General features: G+C 47.6%; 2 protein-coding genes and 1 non-coding gene across 3 annotated transcripts in view; all 3 read right to left on the reverse strand.

Annotated features, from left to right (window-relative positions):
* Positions 1-20064, reverse strand: part of RHEX (regulator of hemoglobinization and erythroid cell expansion) — a 919952-nt gene that overhangs the window by 450999 nt on the left and 448889 nt on the right. The window lies entirely within an intron of this gene.
* The window catches only part of MFSD4A (major facilitator superfamily domain containing 4A), a 37168-nt gene continuing 20230 nt past the window's right edge, over positions 3127-20064 (reverse strand). Inside the window, exons 4-8 of the mRNA XM_032137485.2 lie at positions 19744-19917; positions 13752-13899; positions 8189-8259; positions 6785-6905; positions 3127-5617 (exon numbers count right to left, since the gene is read on the reverse strand). Of these exons, the coding sequence (XP_031993376.1) occupies positions 5562-5617; positions 6785-6905; positions 8189-8259; positions 13752-13899; positions 19744-19917 (570 nt within the window). The 3' untranslated portion in view covers positions 3127-5561. The remainder of the gene's footprint in view (positions 5618-6784; positions 6906-8188; positions 8260-13751; positions 13900-19743; positions 19918-20064) is intronic.
* LOC116458122 (U6 spliceosomal RNA) lies at positions 10866-10972 on the reverse strand. The gene has a single exon (XR_004245198.1). It is a non-coding gene; the product is annotated as a U6 spliceosomal RNA (small nuclear RNA).

Consider the following 20064-nt stretch of genomic DNA (forward strand, 5'->3'; position numbering starts at 1 on the left):
TCGGGTAATTTTCCAGGGTTGGCATTATCAGGTAGGAGATAATAATTAACAGTTATATGATTTCACATTGATTGTCGCTACAAAACACTGTACTAACTGGACAACCGACCCCCTGTAACTGCAGGGAGTCTATGAAAGTGACTTCATTTTATTAAATGAAACAGGAGTGGGCTAGGCGCAGTGGCTCACACCTGTAATCCCAGCACTTTGGGAGGCCGAAGCAGGCAGATCACCAGAGGTCAGGAGTTGGAGACTAGCCTGACCAACAGGTGAAACCCTGTCTCTACTAAAAATACAAAATTAGCTGGGCGTGGTGGCACGTGCCTGTAATCCCAGCTACTGGGGAGGCTGAAACAGGAGAACCGCTCGAACCTGGGAGGCGGAGGTTGCAGTGAGCCAAGATCGTGCCATTGCACTCCAGCCTGGGCAATGAGAGTGAAACTCCATCTCAAAAAAAAAAAAAAAAAAAAGCAAACTCAAACAGCTGTGCCAGTCAACTGACAAGCATTGGTGTTAAGGAGTCCATTGGATGGTTCCCTTTTGTTTTGGGGTCAGCCTTGCTGTCACCCAGGCTGAAGTGCAATGGCACAGTCGTGGCTCACTGCAGCCTCAAACTTCAGGGCTTAAATGATCCTCCCACCATGGCCTCCCAAAGCACTGAGATTACAGGCATGAGCCACCACCATATGTTTTGAATATGTCACCATAATTAACCAAAACTACCTTCTTCAAGGTCATATTACCTTACATGTTGCCACATCTGGTGGTTGACATTCGGTGTTCATTGGACCTCTTGGCAGCACTGATTACTTACGCCTTCTTGAGATACACTTCATGTGCCCTCCAGGAAACCACATTTTCTCCTGAACTTCCTATTTCTCTGGCTTCTCTCATGTGCTCTGCTGGGACTTGTTCTTTTTCTAAAACTCTAGATGTTGAAGAATCCCAGGGCTCAATCTGACCATCTCTACATTCACTCCCTAGCTTGTGTCATTTTAGTCCCATGACTTTAAATACTTTATGTGACCACAAAATTTGTATCTTCAGCCTTGACTTCTCTTTTAAACTCTAGACTTCTATATCTAACAGCCTTCTTGACATCCAAGATTGCATCATAAGATGATCATGTCCAAAATAGAACTCTGAATGTCTCCCCATGGCCTTCCAGAGTTAAATGACTTCATCAATACCCAGTTACTTAGGTCAGATTCCTTCAGGTCATCCTTGATTCTTTTTTTGTTTGTTTTTTTGAGACAGAGTTTCACTCTTGTCACCCAGGCTGGTGTGCAATGGCGTGATCTCGCTTCACTGCAACCTCTGCCTCCCAGGTTCAACCAATTCTCCTGCTTCAGCCTCCCGAGTAGTTGGGATTACAGGCATCTGCCACCACACCCAGCTAATTTTTGTATTTTTAGTAGAGACAGGGTTTTGCCATGTTAGCCAGTCTGGTCTTGAACTCCTGACCTCAGGTGATCCATCTGCCTTGGCCTCCCAAAGTGCTGGGATTACAGGCGTGAGCCACCGTTCCCAGCCCATCCTTGATTCTTATCTTTCTCACCCTACACCCAATCCATCAGCAAATTCTGTCAGTTTCACCTTCAAAATGTTGCTTGCATCCAATCACTTTCACCACTTCCGTTGCTATCTACGTTTCCAAGCCACCATTATTTCTTCAGTCTATTGCAGTAGTACCCAGGTGGTCTTCCCAATTCCATGCTTGCCCCACAGTCTCTTTTCCATAGTAATCAGTGATACTTTAGATATGTAAATCAGATCGTGTCGCTTGTCTGCTCACAACTCTCCCGGTCATCTTACATCACTCAAAAAAACCTCTACACATACCATGGCTTGTATGATCCCGCCTCTAGCAACCACTCCCACTTGTTCCGTGTGACTCTTCCCCACTGCAGTTGAGCCACACTAGCCTACTTGCTGTTCTTTCAATACCATAAGCATATTCCAGCCTAAGGCTCTTGTACTTGCTGTGCCCCCTGCCTGATGGGATGTTTTCACGTACTTGGATAGCTTGGTCCCACATTTCATTTAGTTTTCTACACAAATAGGACCTCCTTAGAAAGGCCTTCCAGAGCAACTTTTTTTTTTTTTTTTTTTTTTTTTTTTTTGAGACAGAGCCTCACCCTGTCACCCAGGCTGGAGTGCAGTGGCACAATCTCAGCTTACTGTAACCTCCACCTCCCGGGTTCAAGCAATTCTCCCACCTCAGCCTCCCCAGTAGCTGGGATTACAGATTACAGGTGTGCACCACCACGCCCAGCTAAACTTTGTATTTTTAGTAGAGACAGGGTTTTGCCATGTTGGCCAGGCTGGTCTTGAACTCCTGATCTCAGGGGATCCACCTGCCTCAGCCTCCCAAAGTGTTGGGATTATAGGCGTGAGCCACTGTGCCTGGCCCCAGAGCATCTCTTGACATTCCCTATTCCCATCCCCCTTCCCTGCTGTATGTTTCTTTATGGTGCTATATTACCCCTCACCCTGTGGCATGTTATGTGTAGTATTTGTTTGCTGTCTGTATGTATGTCTTCACCTGCGGCATAATCCCTGTGAGGCAGGGACTTCTGTCTCAGTCACCACTGTATGTCTGTACCTAGATTAGTGCCTTTAACATAGCAGGTGCTTAACAAATCCTTTTTGACTGAATAAATGAAATTCACTCTAAAAGAACTCTATGTCACTGTGTTCTTTTAGTGAATCAGATGTGCCCGATGGGTTAGATTTCCATATACAAGTAGCAGAGGAAAATCTGGGAACAGGGTGATTCCACAGGATTCTGAAATGTCCAAATTCCTGAAAGGAAGATGAGGAAGAAAGGCCTACTTGTGTAACTGAGAAGCGTGTGGTGTAAGAATCGATCTGCCTTTTCCTTATTCTGATTTTATGTAATAGGGAATAGTGGCACTCAGCCCTGCTACGAGAGGTTCTTTATTTATTTATTTTTCTTTTTAAAAAAAATTCAGTTTCCCTTGTGAGACGGTTTTCTTTCTTCTAAAATACAAGCCATATTAACTTATAGTATGAGAGAGACCTGCCTCTGGGGAACATCAGGCCATTTGTTTCTGAGTTTATACAAGAGGATCAATTGTTTTTCATAATGGATAACACACTTAATAAGTTTAAATATTTTATTTTAGGAAAGGTACTCTTAGATTTGTGTTAATGTTGTTTTCTGTATTAACAAATTAGTCACAATCAACTTCGATATAGCCATTGATTCTTCTTTCTAAGTCTGTATAAAAAGGATATTTTCTTGAAAAACCACAAGAAAAATTCAACTGCTTTTTCATTGCCCAGGTGAGTTACTCGCTACAGTCAGACTGTATTTAAATTAGACCGGCATCTAATACTTTTGAGTATTTACAAACATAATTAAAACTATACTCCTAGACCACCAGTTTTCAAAAAAGTTGGATCTGCTTGACTTGGCAATAAATACGTACCAAACATGAATAATTTCTAAGCTGCTTATGAGGAGGTTTTAAAAATTACTAACATTTATTAAGCAGTTTCTGTGTCAGGCATATTGTGAGTGCTTTACACAAATTCACTTAATTTTTTCAGAATTCCTTTGAGGTAGGGTAGGTACTTTTAGAAATGCCGTTTTACATGTGAAAAGTGAGGTTGAAAGAGCCTCAGTAACCTTCCCGGGGCCACACAGCTCGAAGGTGAGCCAGTGCTTGAGCCACGTTTCTCTTTCCAGCCAGATTCTCAGCACTCAGCTGTGCTGCTGGTGGTCACAGCTGGCTGACTGGACCAGGAAGAACCTTTTAGTGTCAGGCGTGTGAATCACAGCACTTGGGACAAGTTACCGAGAACCATGATCACTTGATTTTTATATTTATACATGTACATTTGTATATACATAGAGAAAGTGCAGGCGAAACCATTATACAGTTACTCTGATAGCCATTTGCCACTGCCAGCAGTCTCAGGACTGATCCCTGTCTAAGCTGGCAAGTTTACATTCTCATTGTATCACTATAGGATTTGCTCTGGACAGGAGCTGTAACTCCTCAACAAATCCTATTTCAGTCTACTACTGCACAGCTTGAATTGTTCAGTAGGCCCAGCTTTTTGTGAAAGAAAAGGCCTTGCCATGGTATAAAGAGTTTTTTCCCTCTATAAAAGGTGTAAAATTTTTGGCTGGGTGCAGTGGCTCACGCCTGTAATCCCAGCACTTTGGGAGGCCGAGGCGGGCAGATCATGAGGTCAGGAGATCAAGACCATCCTGGCTAACACGGTGAAATCCCGTCTCTACTAAAAATACAAAAAATTAGCTGTGTGTGATGGCATGCGCCTGTAGTCCCAGGTACTCGGGAGGCTCAGGCAGGAGAATCGCTTGAAACTGGGAGGCGGAGGTTGCAGTGAGCCGAGATCACGCCACTGCATTCCAGCCTGGCAACAGAGTGAGACTCCGTCTCAAAAACAAAAAAAAGATGTAAAATTTTCATTAGGTATTTTCAGAAAGTCTTCGTGCTGTTTCTATACCTTTTATATGCTAGTCAATGTCAGTAGAGAAAAATGGAACATCCATTTCATTCTCCCGGGCGATTTCTGGACCAGTTAGCCTTGATTACTAGCAGTGGTATGCTGGTAAATGTTTAACCACTGGCTCTCTGGGATCTGTAGCTTTTGCCAGTGTCCATGGTAATACTCCCACCTGGCTGATTTCAAGCTACCAACATGCTATCACCAAGAGTGGGGTTGGGACAAGGTGCACAGTAGCACACCATCATACATAGTAATTCCACCACACAGGTACTATGGACGTAAATTACCTCAAGAGCATCAAGATAAAATTAGGAAGTGATATGCTTTGAATATTTATTACCTTTGTTTTAAATGTAATTGATTTAAAGTTTGTATGATTTGATTTTTAATAATGGCTGCATTTAATAACCAGCTGTCAAAATGAAAATTTTACAATCAGCTTTTCTAAGCTGGTATGAGCTAGCTTAGCATACCACTACATTAGTATACCAAAGAGAGCAAGATTCAACTTTCCCTTTTGGTGTTTGAGAATATAGATAAGCTATTGATGTCTGCAGCAGGAATTTAAGGGACTTTGGATTATTAAGTGAAAAGCACAAAAACCCCTTGAGCATGCCAGGGAATAACTTGCAGCTTGTTTTGCTTAAATTGAAATATATCTACATATAGCAATGATCATGGAGCTTTACAATTTCAACCTATTTTTACAAACTTCAATGAAGAATGATCTCAAACCCAGAGTATGGTCCATGCATGAGGTGACAAATGGAGTGAAGTGCGTGGCTGTCTCCGTCCTTCCCATCTGGGTATCTGGACAGCTCTTACCAACAGTCTGAACCAGGGAAGAAGATAACTTGAGAAGCCAGGTAAACTTCTAATGATTTTGACCAGGTACCAGGACTCAATTTAATTTCCTCTACCCAACCAAGTTTTAGTGGAGAAGACTTGAATAGTCATTGAGAGAGTGCCTCCACCACCACCCAGCTTTCTGAAACAGTATGGTCGTGCTGGTGATCAAGAGGCTGAAAGTCTTCTCTTGCCTCCTTCACCCAGTTTTACCTCTGGTAGCACTCAGGGTTTTCCATTCCAATTGATCTGTCTTGGGTAGGAACTACAAAACAAACAAACAAACAAACAAAAAAACAGGTAGCATGTTTCAGCAGCTCTGATGAGTTGCAGCGATGATTCATTCTGAGAGCTTACCCAGGCTGTTTGTTTCTCTGCCATTCTGTGGCTCTAGGGGGAGCAAAGTGAAAAGTCAGACCCCCTAGTTCTGGCGAACAGTTGGTAGAGGCAGTTTCCTGAGACTACTGTCTAGGGCTTGGGGAATGTGTCTGTCTCCCACGAATAAGGAGCCCATTAAGTGTTATTCATTTAATATTCAGCAAATATTAATTGAATGTAGGTCTTAAATGAAACTCTGCACTGTGTGCAACCAGTACTGCTGTCTCAGAAGTGAAGCTATAGTTAGTGCTGTTTTGGGGGCCGCCTTTCCTTCTGGGCCTTTGTACTGAGTGTTTAGAGCGTAGATATGTTCACCCACTGAGAGCGGATGGTGAATGCCTGTTCCTTTAGTCTTTTTGTGATGATTTTGCTTTTTATAGAGAGGACAAAGTCTCCGCCTGGGCACCTTCTCTTAAGAACTGGCTTTGCACACAGCCGATGCAGTCCCTGGGCACTTTGAAAGCAGTGGGCAAAAGGGCAGGTAAGGGCTCAGGGTTATGAAAATAGCTTTGGCACTCCCCCTGCCTGGGGTCTCTAGAAGGGAGACTATTCTTAGGAGGTGTCTCTGCCCTGAAGGAGCCTTTCTTTGCTACTTGGCCTGAAGGACTTCTTTTTGAAAAAAAGATTTGGACTAGAATCAAAATCCTGAACTGCAAAGAGATGGCCAATTAGGCCGTTGGGCTGAGTTCCAGCCAAGGAGTCGGGCTCTGCCTTTCAGTTCCCTGAACAGGCTGGAAAGAGATTCTTGGCTCATGGTTCCATGGCATGGTGGGATGCAGGAAGCCAAGTTCACAATCCATGCCCCTCTGCTAATGGAGAAACCATGAGTCAGCCGACCCAGCTCTCGCCTATCTTAAGAGTCCAGCGCAGACAATCGTATGGAAAGCAGGAAGAGAGGAAAAGGAAGCTGTAGAAAAATAAACATTTCCTTGCATTTTACTTGGAACAGAGCAGCGTTTCTGGCACGTTAAGATCCATAGCATCTCCCGCTCCCCCGCCCCCCGACCCTGGCTCTGTTTTCCTCCTCTTGTGTAGAAACAGATTCTTTCCTTACCTGATGGGAGTCCAGGGTGCATCCTGTGGAAAAACAGGAGCAAGATATAGAAGGTAAAAGCCAGACAACCAAAGATCACGCCACAGACCAGGAAACTATAGCTGCCCTGAGCCTGGAATATCTGCCAAAGGGGAAAACACAGAGAGACAGACCATTAAAACTTCATGTGGAAGGCGTATCGGAGGAAGCAGCCTTCTCCATCCTTGGCTGGTTTTTCAGCTAAGTTGAGGCCCGTCACACCAAGAGATGGAATCACGGGGAGGAGGGAGGCTTTGGCCTTGTTTCAAGTTGATGTGTCTGGAGAAGGCAGAAGTCCTGCTCTAAGGCAGGGACTGGACCTGGTGACCCCCTGCAGTCCCTTGCAGCTCTGTGTTCTGGAACCTTCTGACAATCTCTATCATCACTGAAACTCCAGTCATACTAAGTGTTTCTATACCCATAAGAACTTTGGGTATAGAAACCACAACTTTGCTGAGGATATATTGTTTTAATCTTTTATTATGAGAATTTAAAACATGTTAAAGTAGTATATGGAGCTCCAATGAACCCATCACTCAACTTTAGCAGTCAGCACCGGTTTCATCAGTGGTCTTGCACTTCTTTTCTGCACTAGGTTACGCTAAAGCAAGTCCCAGACGTGACGTCATTTCAATGAGGAGGGTATGGTGAGATGCAGCTCTTCCCCTCCCTCCAGCAGGGCAAAAGAGGAGGAAAGGAGAATGGAGTCACAATGAGGGAGATTTTGGAGGCTGAAAGATCTAGATATGAGGTCCTGTCAGTTTCTAGAAGTGTGACTGACCTAGGGCAAGTTGCTAAATTCATCTGAGTTTCCGTATCCTCTGTTGTAAAAAGGGGAGTAATATCTACATTATAGTATTCAATAAAAAGTAGATGTTAGGTTTTATTTTATTTTTTCCTGGTAAATAAATGAAACGGGTAGATTTGAATAGAACTGGAAGAGTTGGCCCTCTTGGTCAGGGCAGGAGTTGAGCAGGAAGCTGGGCCCTCTGTAGGGCGGCCAGAGGCTGTGAAAGGTGGGGTAGGGAGTGGTGGGTTCCGAAGGGATGGAAAAAGAACTGACTGCAGTTCCAACCCATCTCAGGCTCTGAGAGCTAAACAGCATTCCCACGGGCCCCCTCTGGCCCTGCTCCCAGACATGGCTTGTGTTTGCTTTGGACTTTTCCATGCATCCGTTCACATCTCCAGATCCCACATATGGAGGCTAAGCTCTCAGGGCTAGCTTGGAAACGGAAACAGGTAACAACGACACAGGGGGCCCTGCTGGCTTTGCTGGAGACTCAGGAAAGGGACAGTTTAAGTTCAGAAGGCGGCTATCTGCATCTTCTCACCTGTCAGAGGAGTGCTCCCCAAATGCTCCCCTCTCCCTTACAGGTCCCCACATACCGAACCAACCAGCATCTGTAGCACCATCTCGCCAACTCCTGCCCCTGTCACCAGCACTGTGGTTGCACAGCCTAACAAAAAGAGAAGGTTTGGTTTGGTAAAAGCAAGTTAAGGAGATAGAAGTCAGCATTACAATCCAGGTTGCTGGCCAGGCACAGTGGCATATGCATTTTGGAAGGCACATCCCAGTACTTTAGGAGTCAGAAGTGGGAGGATCTCTTGAGGCCAGGAGTTCAAGACCAGTCTGGGCAATATCACAAGACTTGGTCTCTACAAAAAGTAAAATTTTAAAAAATTAACTGGGCATGGTGGTGTGCACCTGTAGTCCCAGCTACTTGGGAGGCTAAGGTAGGAGGATCCCTTGAGCCCATGAGTTGGAGGCTGCAGTGAGCCATGATCGCACCACTGCACTCCAGCCTGGATGACAAAGTGAGACCCTGTCAAAAAAACGAGAAAAAAAAAAAAAAAAAAAAAACCTAGGTTGCTTCTGGGAAACCTCTGGAGATGGCATGGTGGAAAGGACTACTTTGGATTTCTCAGACATGAGCCTGTAACTTTGCTTTGGGAATGCCTAGGTCTTACTGTCATTTTGTCCTTTCCTTGTTCTGAAACCTTCAATTGCTCATCACTATCTCAGGGTAAATCCCATCTTGCTTAGCCCTGGCATTCAGCGCCATTCCCATTCTGACTGCTACCTACCTTTCTAGAAAGATTTCCTGATATCCTGAGGCTAGCCCTCTGGTGCGGGCAGACTAGTGTCTCTGCTGTCCTGGCATTGCACTGACCAGCCACACACCCTGATGAGTCTGGCAGTGTGGCGCAGACCTTCAGAGCCCAAGCTTCAGAGTCAGACTTGGGTTCCAAGCCCAGGTTGTCACCTACTAGCCATGTGACCTTAGACAAATTCTCTAACTTCTCTAGGCCTTGGATTCCTTCTCTGTAAGATGAGCATCACACCTCCTTCACAGAGTTACCGTGTGGGTAACTCTGACATAAGACATGCCAAAAGCCCGGCATAGGACTGGCACACAGTAAACTCAAAACCAGCCCAACTCTCTGCGCAAGCCCTTCAGCGCTGCCTTCAGGATGAAGGCCAAGGACTTTCAAGTGGTTTGCAGGGCCCTTTAGACTCTGCCCCTGCTAACGGCTCAGGCTTCTCTCTCCCACTCCACCCTGCATACTCTCACCTCCAGGCTCCAACACACACCTTCACTCCCCACTGAACATTCCTCCTCCTCTTCTTTTCTGGTAAATTATCATTCATCTTTTTTTTTTTTTTGAGACAGAGTCTTGCTCTGTCGCCCAGGCTGGACTACAGTGCCTCAGCCTCCCAAGAAGCTGGGATAATAGGCATGCACCACCACACCTGGCTAATTTTTGTATTTTTAGTAGAGATGGGGTTCCACCGTGTTGGCCAGCTGGTTCCCATTCATCTTTTAGGTCCTAGTTTAGACTTCCATCAGTAACGTTCCTCCCTGGTCCCCATGCCTGGATGGGTTGCTTCTCTGTGCTGTGATATCACCCTGCACCTGCTCTCACCACACTGCCTGTTGACCAGCTAGCTCTCCCCACTAGGCTGGAAGCCCAGGAAAGGATGGCCATGCCTTGTCATACAGATCACTGGCAAAAACCAGTGCCTGTTAGTAGCACAGCAGCTAACACATAGTAGACACTATTTTTTTTAATAAAATGGTTGTCATCATTGTCTACTCTGGACTTCACATTCCTTCTAGCTCGTTCAGTCTCGCTTATGTTCAGACTTGTCTCTGTGCCTTTGCTCTCATTCTGTTCACTGCCCCACCCTGCCCAGGAAGGCCTTTCCATTTTCCTCTCTGCTTTTCTAGATTCTGGGCCAGCTCACATCCCATCCCCTCTATGAAGCTACTTTTGTTAAAATCAACACTGCCCCCTCACTCCCTTCCCTGAATTCCAGTAGCACCCATCTGTCTGTTCCACTCATTTGTTTAAAAACTGAGGACCACTGAGTTCTATGCTAACCACTGAGGATGCTCAGGTGAATACTAAGAGTTAACAAGACATTGAGTGCCTGTGAGCCAGCTTTGATGCTAAGTCAAAAGCTTTACATTTTTTCTGATGCACAAAACAATCCTACAAGGCAGGTATTTGCATCCCCATTTTACAGATGAGAAAATTGAGGCTCAGAGAGGGGAAGGAAATGAAACTGTACAAGGTCATAAAGCCAGTAACTCTGGAGGCAGGACTGCCAGGTGTGCTATTGCCTGCACAGCCCATGCTCTTACCCGTGTCCCTTGGTAGGGTCATGTTGTCTAGGAGAAGAAGCAGATAACGTAGGTACAAAAGTCTTGAGATGGGTCAAACATGAGAGACAGGGGCAACATCAAAGGGCACAAAGGGGAGGCACACCTTTCCAGTGGGGATCAGAGGAGCTTCCTGGAGGGGGACACTTCCTGGAGTTGGGTCTGGAAGGAAGAGCAGGAAGATAAAGGGGCGAGATGGAGCAGGGAGGACATTCTAGGCAGAGGGTTCACCACGTGCCAAAGTAGGGAGGTACAGAATAGTTTTTGTGCCATCAGGGAATAGCATGTAATTCGTGGCTAGAATGCAGGTTTGGAGGGGAAGCAGGGAGAGAGAAGTCTGGAGAGAAAGATGCTCCATAGGTAGATCTGGAGGTTGTGATCAGCTCTGTTTTCTGGTTTTTTTGGGGGAACACTTCACACATTTGCATGTCATCCTTGAACAAGGGCCATGCTCATCATCTCCGTGTTGGTCCAATTTTAGTACATGTGCTGCTGAAGTAAGCACAGCCCTGTTTTACCGTGTGGAGGGTGGCTTAGTACATGGTCCTCACCTCTAGCTGCACGTTAGAATCACCCAGCAACTCTGGACAAGTTGCATCAGACTCAGAGGTAAGGCCCAGTCACTGGGTTTTGGTACCAGAGCTCCAGGTGATTTTAATGTTCAGCCAGCTGAGTTAGATGGAGGCAAGACGGAAGACAAGGAGACAAGCCAAGACCCATCAAAGAAGGGATGGAGGTGATTAGAACTTGGAAAAACCTGGGTACCGTTAACTAGTCCAAGCAGGTCAATGAAGATAAAGACCTTAAATTAGGCAGGGACAGTAAGAAATGAAGAGGATGGATTTGAGTGATCATTTGCAGGCAGAATCAATCAATATCACTTTTTTTTTTTTTTTGAGACGGAGTCTTGCTCCGTCACCCAGGCTGGAGTGCAATCTCAGCTCACTGCAACCTCCGCCTCCTGGGTTCAAGCGATTCTCCTGCCTCGGCCTCCCAAGTAGCTGGGATTACAGGCACCCGCCACGCCTAGCTAATTTTTGTATTTTTAGTAGAAACGGGGTTTCACCGTGTTGGCCAGGCTGGTCCCAAATTCCCTGACTTCAAGTGATCCACCCGCCTCAGCCTCCCAAAGTGCTGGGATTACAGGCGTGAGCCACTGCACGCGACCTCACTTATCATTATTAAACTCTAACATTTGTTGGTCACTTAAACTCTTGAGTTGTACTGTGTGACATGTGATAGCTACCTCATTTCATTACTTCATTTATTCCCTTGAGGCTTGGAGACTGATGGGTGAGGGAGGAGTCTGAGGGCTCCTGGGCCCTCGCCCGTGGAAGCTGGGTGTGTGGCTGTCCTGTTGTTAGGACAAGCTGCAGGGAGAGGCTGTGTTTCCTTGGCCACGTCCTGTGGGACCCAGCATGATGTCCTGAGTAGCAGAAAGATGGGTGAGTGATGGGCTGCCTGGATGATGACTGGCTGATGCATTTTCTGCCCTCAGTTTTCACCATGGCCAGGATCTCTTCAGAGTCATGATTCAATGGAATTTATACCAGGTATGCCCTGATTTGGGGGTGTTTCTCAGGTGATGTGTAGTGCCCCCACTCAGAGGAGCCAGAAGCCAAAGAAACTCAGATACACTTGATTCTGTAATTCATTCTCTCACAGGAATTGTCTTCTAAACTACAAATATTAAACAGCGCAGAGAATGGTCTCACAAGCTCAGAAGGGATCTGGGAGGAAATGAACTGCTAAGAGGGTTATTTTCAGCTACTTTCACTTACTGCTTTAAACTATGCTTCTATGGTTTGAGGTTTTTGCAGTGAGCACATACGACTTATATAATAAAAAAATTCCATTTTGAAAACAAAACAAAAAGTGTGCAGGTTTATCGTAGAAAAGATTTTATTCCTAACGACCGATGGTGATGTTATGTGCTAAAATTGTCTGGGGCTTATCCTTCGATTTCAAGGATCCAGGCTGTGGATAACTGCTGGGTGCAGCTCTAACTGCCCTGACTCTCCCTGTACACCAACTTCCCCCACTCCTCTCTAAAGAAATCACTCATCTTTTTTTTTTTTTTTTTTTTGAGACGGAGTCTCACTCTTTCACCCAGGCTGGAGTGCAGTGGTGGGATCTCGGCTCACTGCAAGCTCTGCCTCCCGGGTTCACGCCATTCTCCTGCCTCAGCCTCCCGAGTAGCTGGGACTACAGGCACCTGCCACCACGCCCGGCTAATTTTTCTGTATTTTTAGTAGAGACAGGGTTTCACTGTGTTAGCCAGGGTAGTCTCGATCTCCTGACCTCGTGATCTGCCTGCCTCAGCCTCCCAAAGTGCTGGGATTACAGGCCTGAGCCACCGCGCCCGGCCAGAAATCGCTCATCTTCATGCTGGTTTTCCAGCCTCTAGTGCGTCTCTGGTGATGTTCAAAACATAATTATTTTTAATTAACTCATTGAAAAAAGAGCTCTTTGCTATAGGCAGTTGGGAGGCTAGGGAAAGGGGAGGGAGATTAGTCGAGAGAATTAGAGATTTCTGACATCAAAGAAGCTGTGTCACTCCTGAAACCAGATGTGGAGCCAGTGTTCTAATCCTCCACGTTTCTAACAACATCCACCACAGCCACAAGGCAGGCACGTACTGTTACTGAAAATTAGGTTACAAAATGCCTTTCCTATGCCATAACTTCTCCTGTGCATCTTTGCTTTTCTTTGAACTTGGCATTTCCAGCACGTGCATATCGCACAAAATGTCACCTGCAGGTCAGCAGACGTAACGGCGGGGACAAAGCAGATGGAAAAAAGAAGCTTAACTACTTCTCTGTGGCCTGCAATCCCATCATTACGGGGATCATTCTGTACGGAGGGAGCCCAGCGGGTCACAACCACCCCCGCTGTGGGCCTGCTCCCGCCAAAGTCAGGAGGGAGGCGTTCATTTCTCCAGGGAGCTAGGGCAGCGTTCTCGCTGGGAGATGGTGCTGGCCTAGAAGAGCACAGGGGAACATCACACACCAGAGACTGTTGTGGGGTGGGGGGAGGGGGGAGAGATAGCATTAGGAGATATACCTAATGTAAATGACGAGTTAATGGGTGCAGCACACCAACATGGCACATGTATACATATGTAACAAACCTGCACGTTGTGCACATGTACCCTAAAACTTACAGTATAATAATAATAAAATTTAAAAAAATTAAAAAATAAAAAAAGAGCACAGAGAGACAGGGCAGAGCGAGGCGGCGGCGCCCAGCTAGAGCGCGCCTCCTGGCTCGGGCCCGGCCCTCACCTTTGTACTGCAGGGAGTCCTCGGTGTAGGCCAGCATGCTGGGGAAGGTGCTGCTGAGAAACAGGCCCAGGCTTGCCGTCCCCACGAACAGAAAGACGACGTTGTAGGAGAAAATAAGCAGCACCAGGAACGTCACCACCACGCCAACCTGTCGCGGCAGAGGTGGAGGCGGTTAGGAATTGCGAAAAGCTGAGCATCGGTGGTGAGGAACAGCCAGGAGTCGGCGTCTCCTGATTTGGCGTTTCCTCTCTAGCCCAAGGAGCCCAGCTGTGTGACCCGCGCGCCACCCCGTGGACCAGGCGGGAACCGCAGTGTTCCAGGGACCGTTCTGACATCCGGAAGGAAGCGTGGAAAGGAGACACCCGTCTAGACATCTTCCCACCTAGACATCTCCCCTAACAGCTACGGTACACGCTGCGTAAGCGTTTGGGGACTGAGGACTACCTGTCCCCAAGGTCTTATCTGTAACCGCGGGAACTCCACCCAAGGCAATTTCATCAGCTCTCTCTGCCCTGCCAGCCCTGGGGGTAGGAGAGTCCTCTGTTTCTTTGTGAGAAGTTGCTTCTCTTCTCCTAAAAGCCAAGAGTGCACAGACAGGAAGCCATCAGATAACAGGGGAAGAGGGGTGGTGGCGGCAGGGCCCCATCCTCTGGGAATCCTAGCCAGCCACCCAGGGAGAGGGTCAGTGGCTGTGGCAATCAGCTTGGCACCCTCAGATTTGGCTCAGATTCCCATGGGCAGATGCCAACCTATGGTTGGAGACCCAGAAATCTTTCTTTTCTTTCCTTTTTTTTTTTTTTTTTGAGAGAGAGAGTCTCACTCTGTTGCCCAAGTTGCAGTGCAGTGGTGCGATCTCAGCTCACTGCAGCCTCGACCTACAGGGCTCAAGTATTCCTCCCACCTCAGCCTCCTGAGTAGCGGGGACTACAGGCATGTGCCACCACGCCTGCTAATTTTCTGTATTTTTAGTAGAGAAAGGGTTCGCCATGTTGCCCAGGCTGGTCTTGAACTCCTGGACTCAAGCAATCCATCTGCCTCAGCTTCCCAAAGGGTTGGGATTACAGGCATGAGCCCCCATGCCCGGCCAAATCTTTCTAGTTCAGTAAAGGTCTCTGTGACACAGGCATATTTTTGTTAATATAACCATATTTCTAAGTTCTTTAAACACATTTTTATGTCTGCATTGAGTCACTTCTATGCAAGATGTATCTGGGAATAAACCCAGGCAGCATAAGATTTGGGGTCAGAAGACCCAGGTGGAAGTCCCGATGTGTTTTTTACCAGCTGTGGAACCCGGAAGTAGTTGATTGCTCTGATTCTTAACTTCCTAATCTGCAAAATAGGAATAGTTACAAAAGCCACACTAAAGAGTGGTGGTGAAATCATACAAATGAAGGGGCTCTGTAAACTGTGGTGCTTCAGACAAATATGAGTCCTAGTGTTTCTCTCTGGGCTTTTCTTAGACGTCTCAGGAGATAAGGATCTTCTATAGCAGCCTATGGCTTTGAGGTAAAAATCTCCTGGACTAAGACATCTGTTTCTTAAAAAAGTAAGTACAGACTATAGAGCCAGGCAAGAAATCTCATCCAGCTCCCAAACCTGCCACTTCTGGGCATGCAGAAAGGAAAAGACTTTCAGAGTTGGGAGCTGATCCTGGGAGAGTTGCTCCGATTGGAAAATCAAAGCCAATGCTCCTGATCCTTGAGGCCTTTGCACTCCTCTAGCAGCCCTGGAGGGATCAGCCACAAAACAGTGGCTGAAGGAGAGAAACACATTCCCTTCACAATGGAAATGGAAAGACAAAAGACTTCTTTCATGCAGTAAAAATATGAAAGTCATAGCATAACTATGGTTCCAAAGGTCATGTCTTTCTTTGGCATGGAACATGGTCCCTGAGATCCATTTGTTCTTGCTTTCCCCTCTGTTCACTCTCTCAATGTTGGGGTGGCCCAGGATTCTATTCTGGCTCTTTCATATCCGCAGTGCCCTGCTCCACATTTCACCTGCCTCTACAGCAGGCACGCTTACATCTATCCCTCTAGCCATGAGCTGTGTCCAGGACTCTGGACTTGCACCTAAAGCTGCCCCTTGGATATAGTCAGTCCCTGGATGACTAACCATGTGGCCCAAACTGGACTTTTAATTTCCTCTGCCAATCCTACTCCTGCTCACATCAAGTGAGGGCATCCCAGTCATGCAGTTGCTCAAGTCCTGTGTCTAACGTCCTTGATTCCTCCTTTCCTTACGTCCCACACCTGGGTCAGCAACACGTCCTGTCCACACCATCTCAAAAAACATGTTCGATCCTTGTACTGCTCCAGATCCATCCAGACCACCCCATCCCAGCCGCCTTCCTCTTGCGCCTGGACTACAATAACAGACAGTCCGTGTTTGACTCTTGCCAGCTACAGTCTGTTCTTCCACACTGGAGTGCACTTTTAAAATGCAGTGCAAGTGGCTGGAGATGGTGGCTCCTGTCTAATTCTACCACTTTGGTAGGCTGAGGCAGGAAGGATCGCTTGGGCCCAGGAGTTTGAGATCAGCCTGGGCAACATAGTGAGACCCTGTCTCTCTAAAAAAAAAAATAATAATAAATTTTAAAAATGCAATGCAAGCTATGTTAGATGGAAATGTGAAACATCACGGGACACCTGTATAAGTGCCGTTTACTTCATAACATGAATAAATGTATCTGTGAGATGCAAAAAAATAAAAAGAAAAAAAGAAAATGCAATGCAGACCTGCTTAAAACCTACTGGCTTCCTGCCCATTTAGAATAAAATTCAAAGCCCGGCTTACAAAACCCTGAGGATGTAGCCCCTGTTTATTTCCCCATCCTCATCTCTCTCTGCTCCCCATCCCCCACCCTGCCTACCATGCTCCCCCCAAGTTAGCCTCCTACCCGCTAACCCAGGCCTTTGAACACGGGCCTTTTAACTTCAGCCAGGCCTGCTCACCTCCTGCCTTCAGGGGCTGGCACCTTCTTGATATTCAGTGTTCAACTTAGGAGCTTGGGACAGATGCTGGGGTTTGGAAGCCGCCACTCCTGCTCCTCTTCTTCCACCTGGCTACCCCGTACAAACCACATGCATTTCCAGCCATGCCTCAAAGACTGTCACCCTGAAAATCCCTAGATTTGGGGAAGTTTGAAAGACACCCAAGTCTTATTTTAGCCTTGGTGATAGAAGACTAACCAGGGCGAACTATCAGCTCCACCAACTCTCTTCCCACGCAGTGTGGCCCCTGCCTCAGCCAGTGACTCAGTCTGGTACTGAGCCTGCATCCCCACTGCCTACACCCCCTCACCCTCCATCTGTGCTGGGGCACACTGCCCTCCTCTGGCCGGCCGTAAGCTCCCTGAAAGCAAGAACCTTGTCTTCCAGAACTTGGCGGCCTGCAGTTTGCAGCAGGGCTTTGCACACAGCACAAACATACTAAGTCAGGAAGTAGCTGTTGAGCTCCAGGAGAATGCTGAGAACAGGGTGGCCATTAATTTAACCTAGAGAGGAACACTCAGAAGTAGTCACAGTGAATATGACACAGGCACTTCGCATCTACACAGGAGAGGCTTGCTCAGGGCCACTCAGCTGCAGTTCCCCAACAGGGTGCCCACAAAAGCACCTGGAAAGCTTCCAAAACAACCCAGAGGCCCAGGCTTCTCTCCACACCTCCTAAATTAGAATCTCTGGGGTAGGGGTCCATGATCCTATTTTCTCTCTCTCTTTTTTTTTTTGAGATGAAGTCTTGCTCTGTCACTTAGGCTGGAGGGCAGTGGCGCCATCTCAGCTCACTGCAACCTCTGCCTGCTAGGTTCAAGCGATTCTCCTGCCTCACCCTCCTGAGTAGCTGGGATTACAGACAGGCGCCACCACGCCCAGCTAGTTTTTGTATTTTTAGTAGAGATGGGGTATCACCATGTTGGTCAGGCTGGTCTCGAACTCCTGACCTCGTGATCCACCTGCCTTGGCCTCCCAAAGTTCTGGGATTACAGGTGTGAGCCACCACGCCTGGCCTTTTCATGATCCTATTTTCAAAAAGCAGCTCCAGTGAATCTAATGTATTTGGGAGTCACTTGTTCTAGGACAGTGTTTTCCTAAGCTTGCTGGATGATGTAATTCCCCTGGGGCATTTGTTTAATATATAGATTGCTATGCCTCCTCCTGGACATTCGGATTCACTCAGTCTGGGTTGGGCCCAGGAACCTGATTTTCCTTTTTAAAACCCAGCACTCCAGGTGAGTGTCTATGGGCAATGCCTAACACATATGGATGCTTCAGACCTTTATTTTCCCAAACCCAGATTTCCACCCACTCTCCTCTGTCTTAGCAATTGGCCTTGTGTCTGACCTAGACAAGGAAGCCAGGGCTGGCAACCATGTCTGTGCCCTTCCTCTTCTGGAGCCTTTCCCCTTTGACATCGTTTTGCCCCAGCTCCGTCGACAGGGGCCTTCCTTCTTGCTGAGCGTAGAGCTTCCTCCACTTCCGCTCTCCATCCCACCTCCCCTCTGTCAGGGCCTTCCTCACTCAGTTACTCTCTCACAATGGTATTTTCACAGACTCCTCCTCCTAATAGGTGTCCTCCCTTTATCCTCTACTATAAACAGGCCCATACCGCCCCGAGTCCTGCAGAACACAACTCCCTTCAACTCAAAAATATTTACAAAGAGAAATGCAAATTCCTCCACTGCTCATCTCCCTCTCACACTCAACCTCTTGAGTTTGGGTTTACCATCTACCTCCCATCTACATTGAACTGAAATTTCTTTCTTGAGGGTCAACTGGCACAAGGTCAAATCCAAAGGCCTTTCTTGGGGATCATGATCTTTGTCTCTGAAACTGCACCATTATGTCCAAACCCCCTCTCTGCTAGAAATTCAACCGAGGAAATGCTTTCTTACCTGGGCTTAGTACCCTCATTGGGCTACTTGGAAAGGTAGTGAGTTGCAGTTACTAGAGGTATTTAAGCAGACAGTGAACCCCTTGGAAGGGATGTTATAGAGGTGGCTCAAGCCTGATGGGAGGTTGGACTAGACGATTTGGCAGGAGTCTATAATGTGGACCCCTGTGTCATGGATGGTGACGTGGATGGACACCAAGGCAAGAGTCTTAACCCACTGCTCAGGCCCAGACCTCCTGCCTCCTAGGCAGATCAGTTCCTTGAAGGTCATCCTCCATGTCCTGCCTACTTAGCAATCACCTAGGGCTAGGCAGAGTGGCTTACTCCTGTAATCCCAGCACTTTGGGAGGCCGAGGCGGGTGGATCACCTGAGAGGTCAGGAGTTCAAGACCAGCCTGGCCAACGTGGTGAAACCCCATCACCATTAAAAATACAAAAATTAGCCAGGCATGGTGGTAGGCACCTGTAATCTCAGTTACTTGGGAGGCTGAGGCAGGAGAATCACTTGAACCTGGGAGACAGAGGTTGCAGTCAGCTGAGATTACACCACTGTGCTCCATCCTGGGTGACAGAGGGAGACCCTATCTCAAAAAAAAAAAAAAAAAATCACCTAGGGGAGCTACAAAATGCAAATCCCCAGGCCCCAGCCCAGAGGTGGTGATTCCGAAGGTTGCGGGATCCCTGGCCTCCACAGCTTTCCACTGACTGGAGGGCTCTGAGCAGCTGGGCACCAAGGTAAACACAGGAGGACCAGGGCCAGCACTGGCTTTCCTCACGCTCATGGCTGGTTGTTGGCTGGGATGGGCTCCACACACTGCAGCCAGCACCTCCTACAGACCTTTCCTTTTACGTTTTAAGGGTATAAGATCAGTGGCCCAGAGAGGGGAAGGGACTTTTCATGGTCACACAGGTAGGCTTCACCTCCCAGGCTCCCACCCCTTCCTCGTCATCCTCTCTCTCCTCTCTTCCCTCTACTCCTGAGTTCCCATCCGGCTGGCAGAGTGCAGGCCTGGGCAAACGTCCTGGGGTAGGGGCCAGGATAAGAAGGCTTCTCCTGGGTCTCTCAGAAGAGAGAGGACGCTATTCAGCTGCTTACCACGTTGATGAAAACCATGGTGGCCGGCTTCATTCTTGAGGAGATGGGAATGGAGAGGAGCCGGCCCAGTGTGATGAAGCCCCAGAAGAGGCTGGGGAGGTAGCCAGCCACCTTGTGTCCCACAGACAGGGGCTTCTCCACGGCATAGCTGTACACGAAGGCAGAATAGGCACCCTGTGGAGAGACCGGGTGCCGCTGAGCACACCCGCAGCCCAGCCAGACAACGAACCTCACAAAGGGAGCCCAGGCTGGGCAGGTGTGGTGAGGGCAGAGGGAGGACTGCCTGTTCCCGCTCCCAGAGGCTCAGCCAGGGCTGGGCTT

This window comes from Hylobates moloch, unplaced genomic scaffold (genome assembly GCF_009828535.3).
Source record: "Hylobates moloch isolate HMO894 unplaced genomic scaffold, HMol_V3 SCAFFOLD_18, whole genome shotgun sequence".
In the NCBI taxonomy this organism is placed as follows: Eukaryota; Metazoa; Chordata; class Mammalia; order Primates; family Hylobatidae; genus Hylobates; species Hylobates moloch.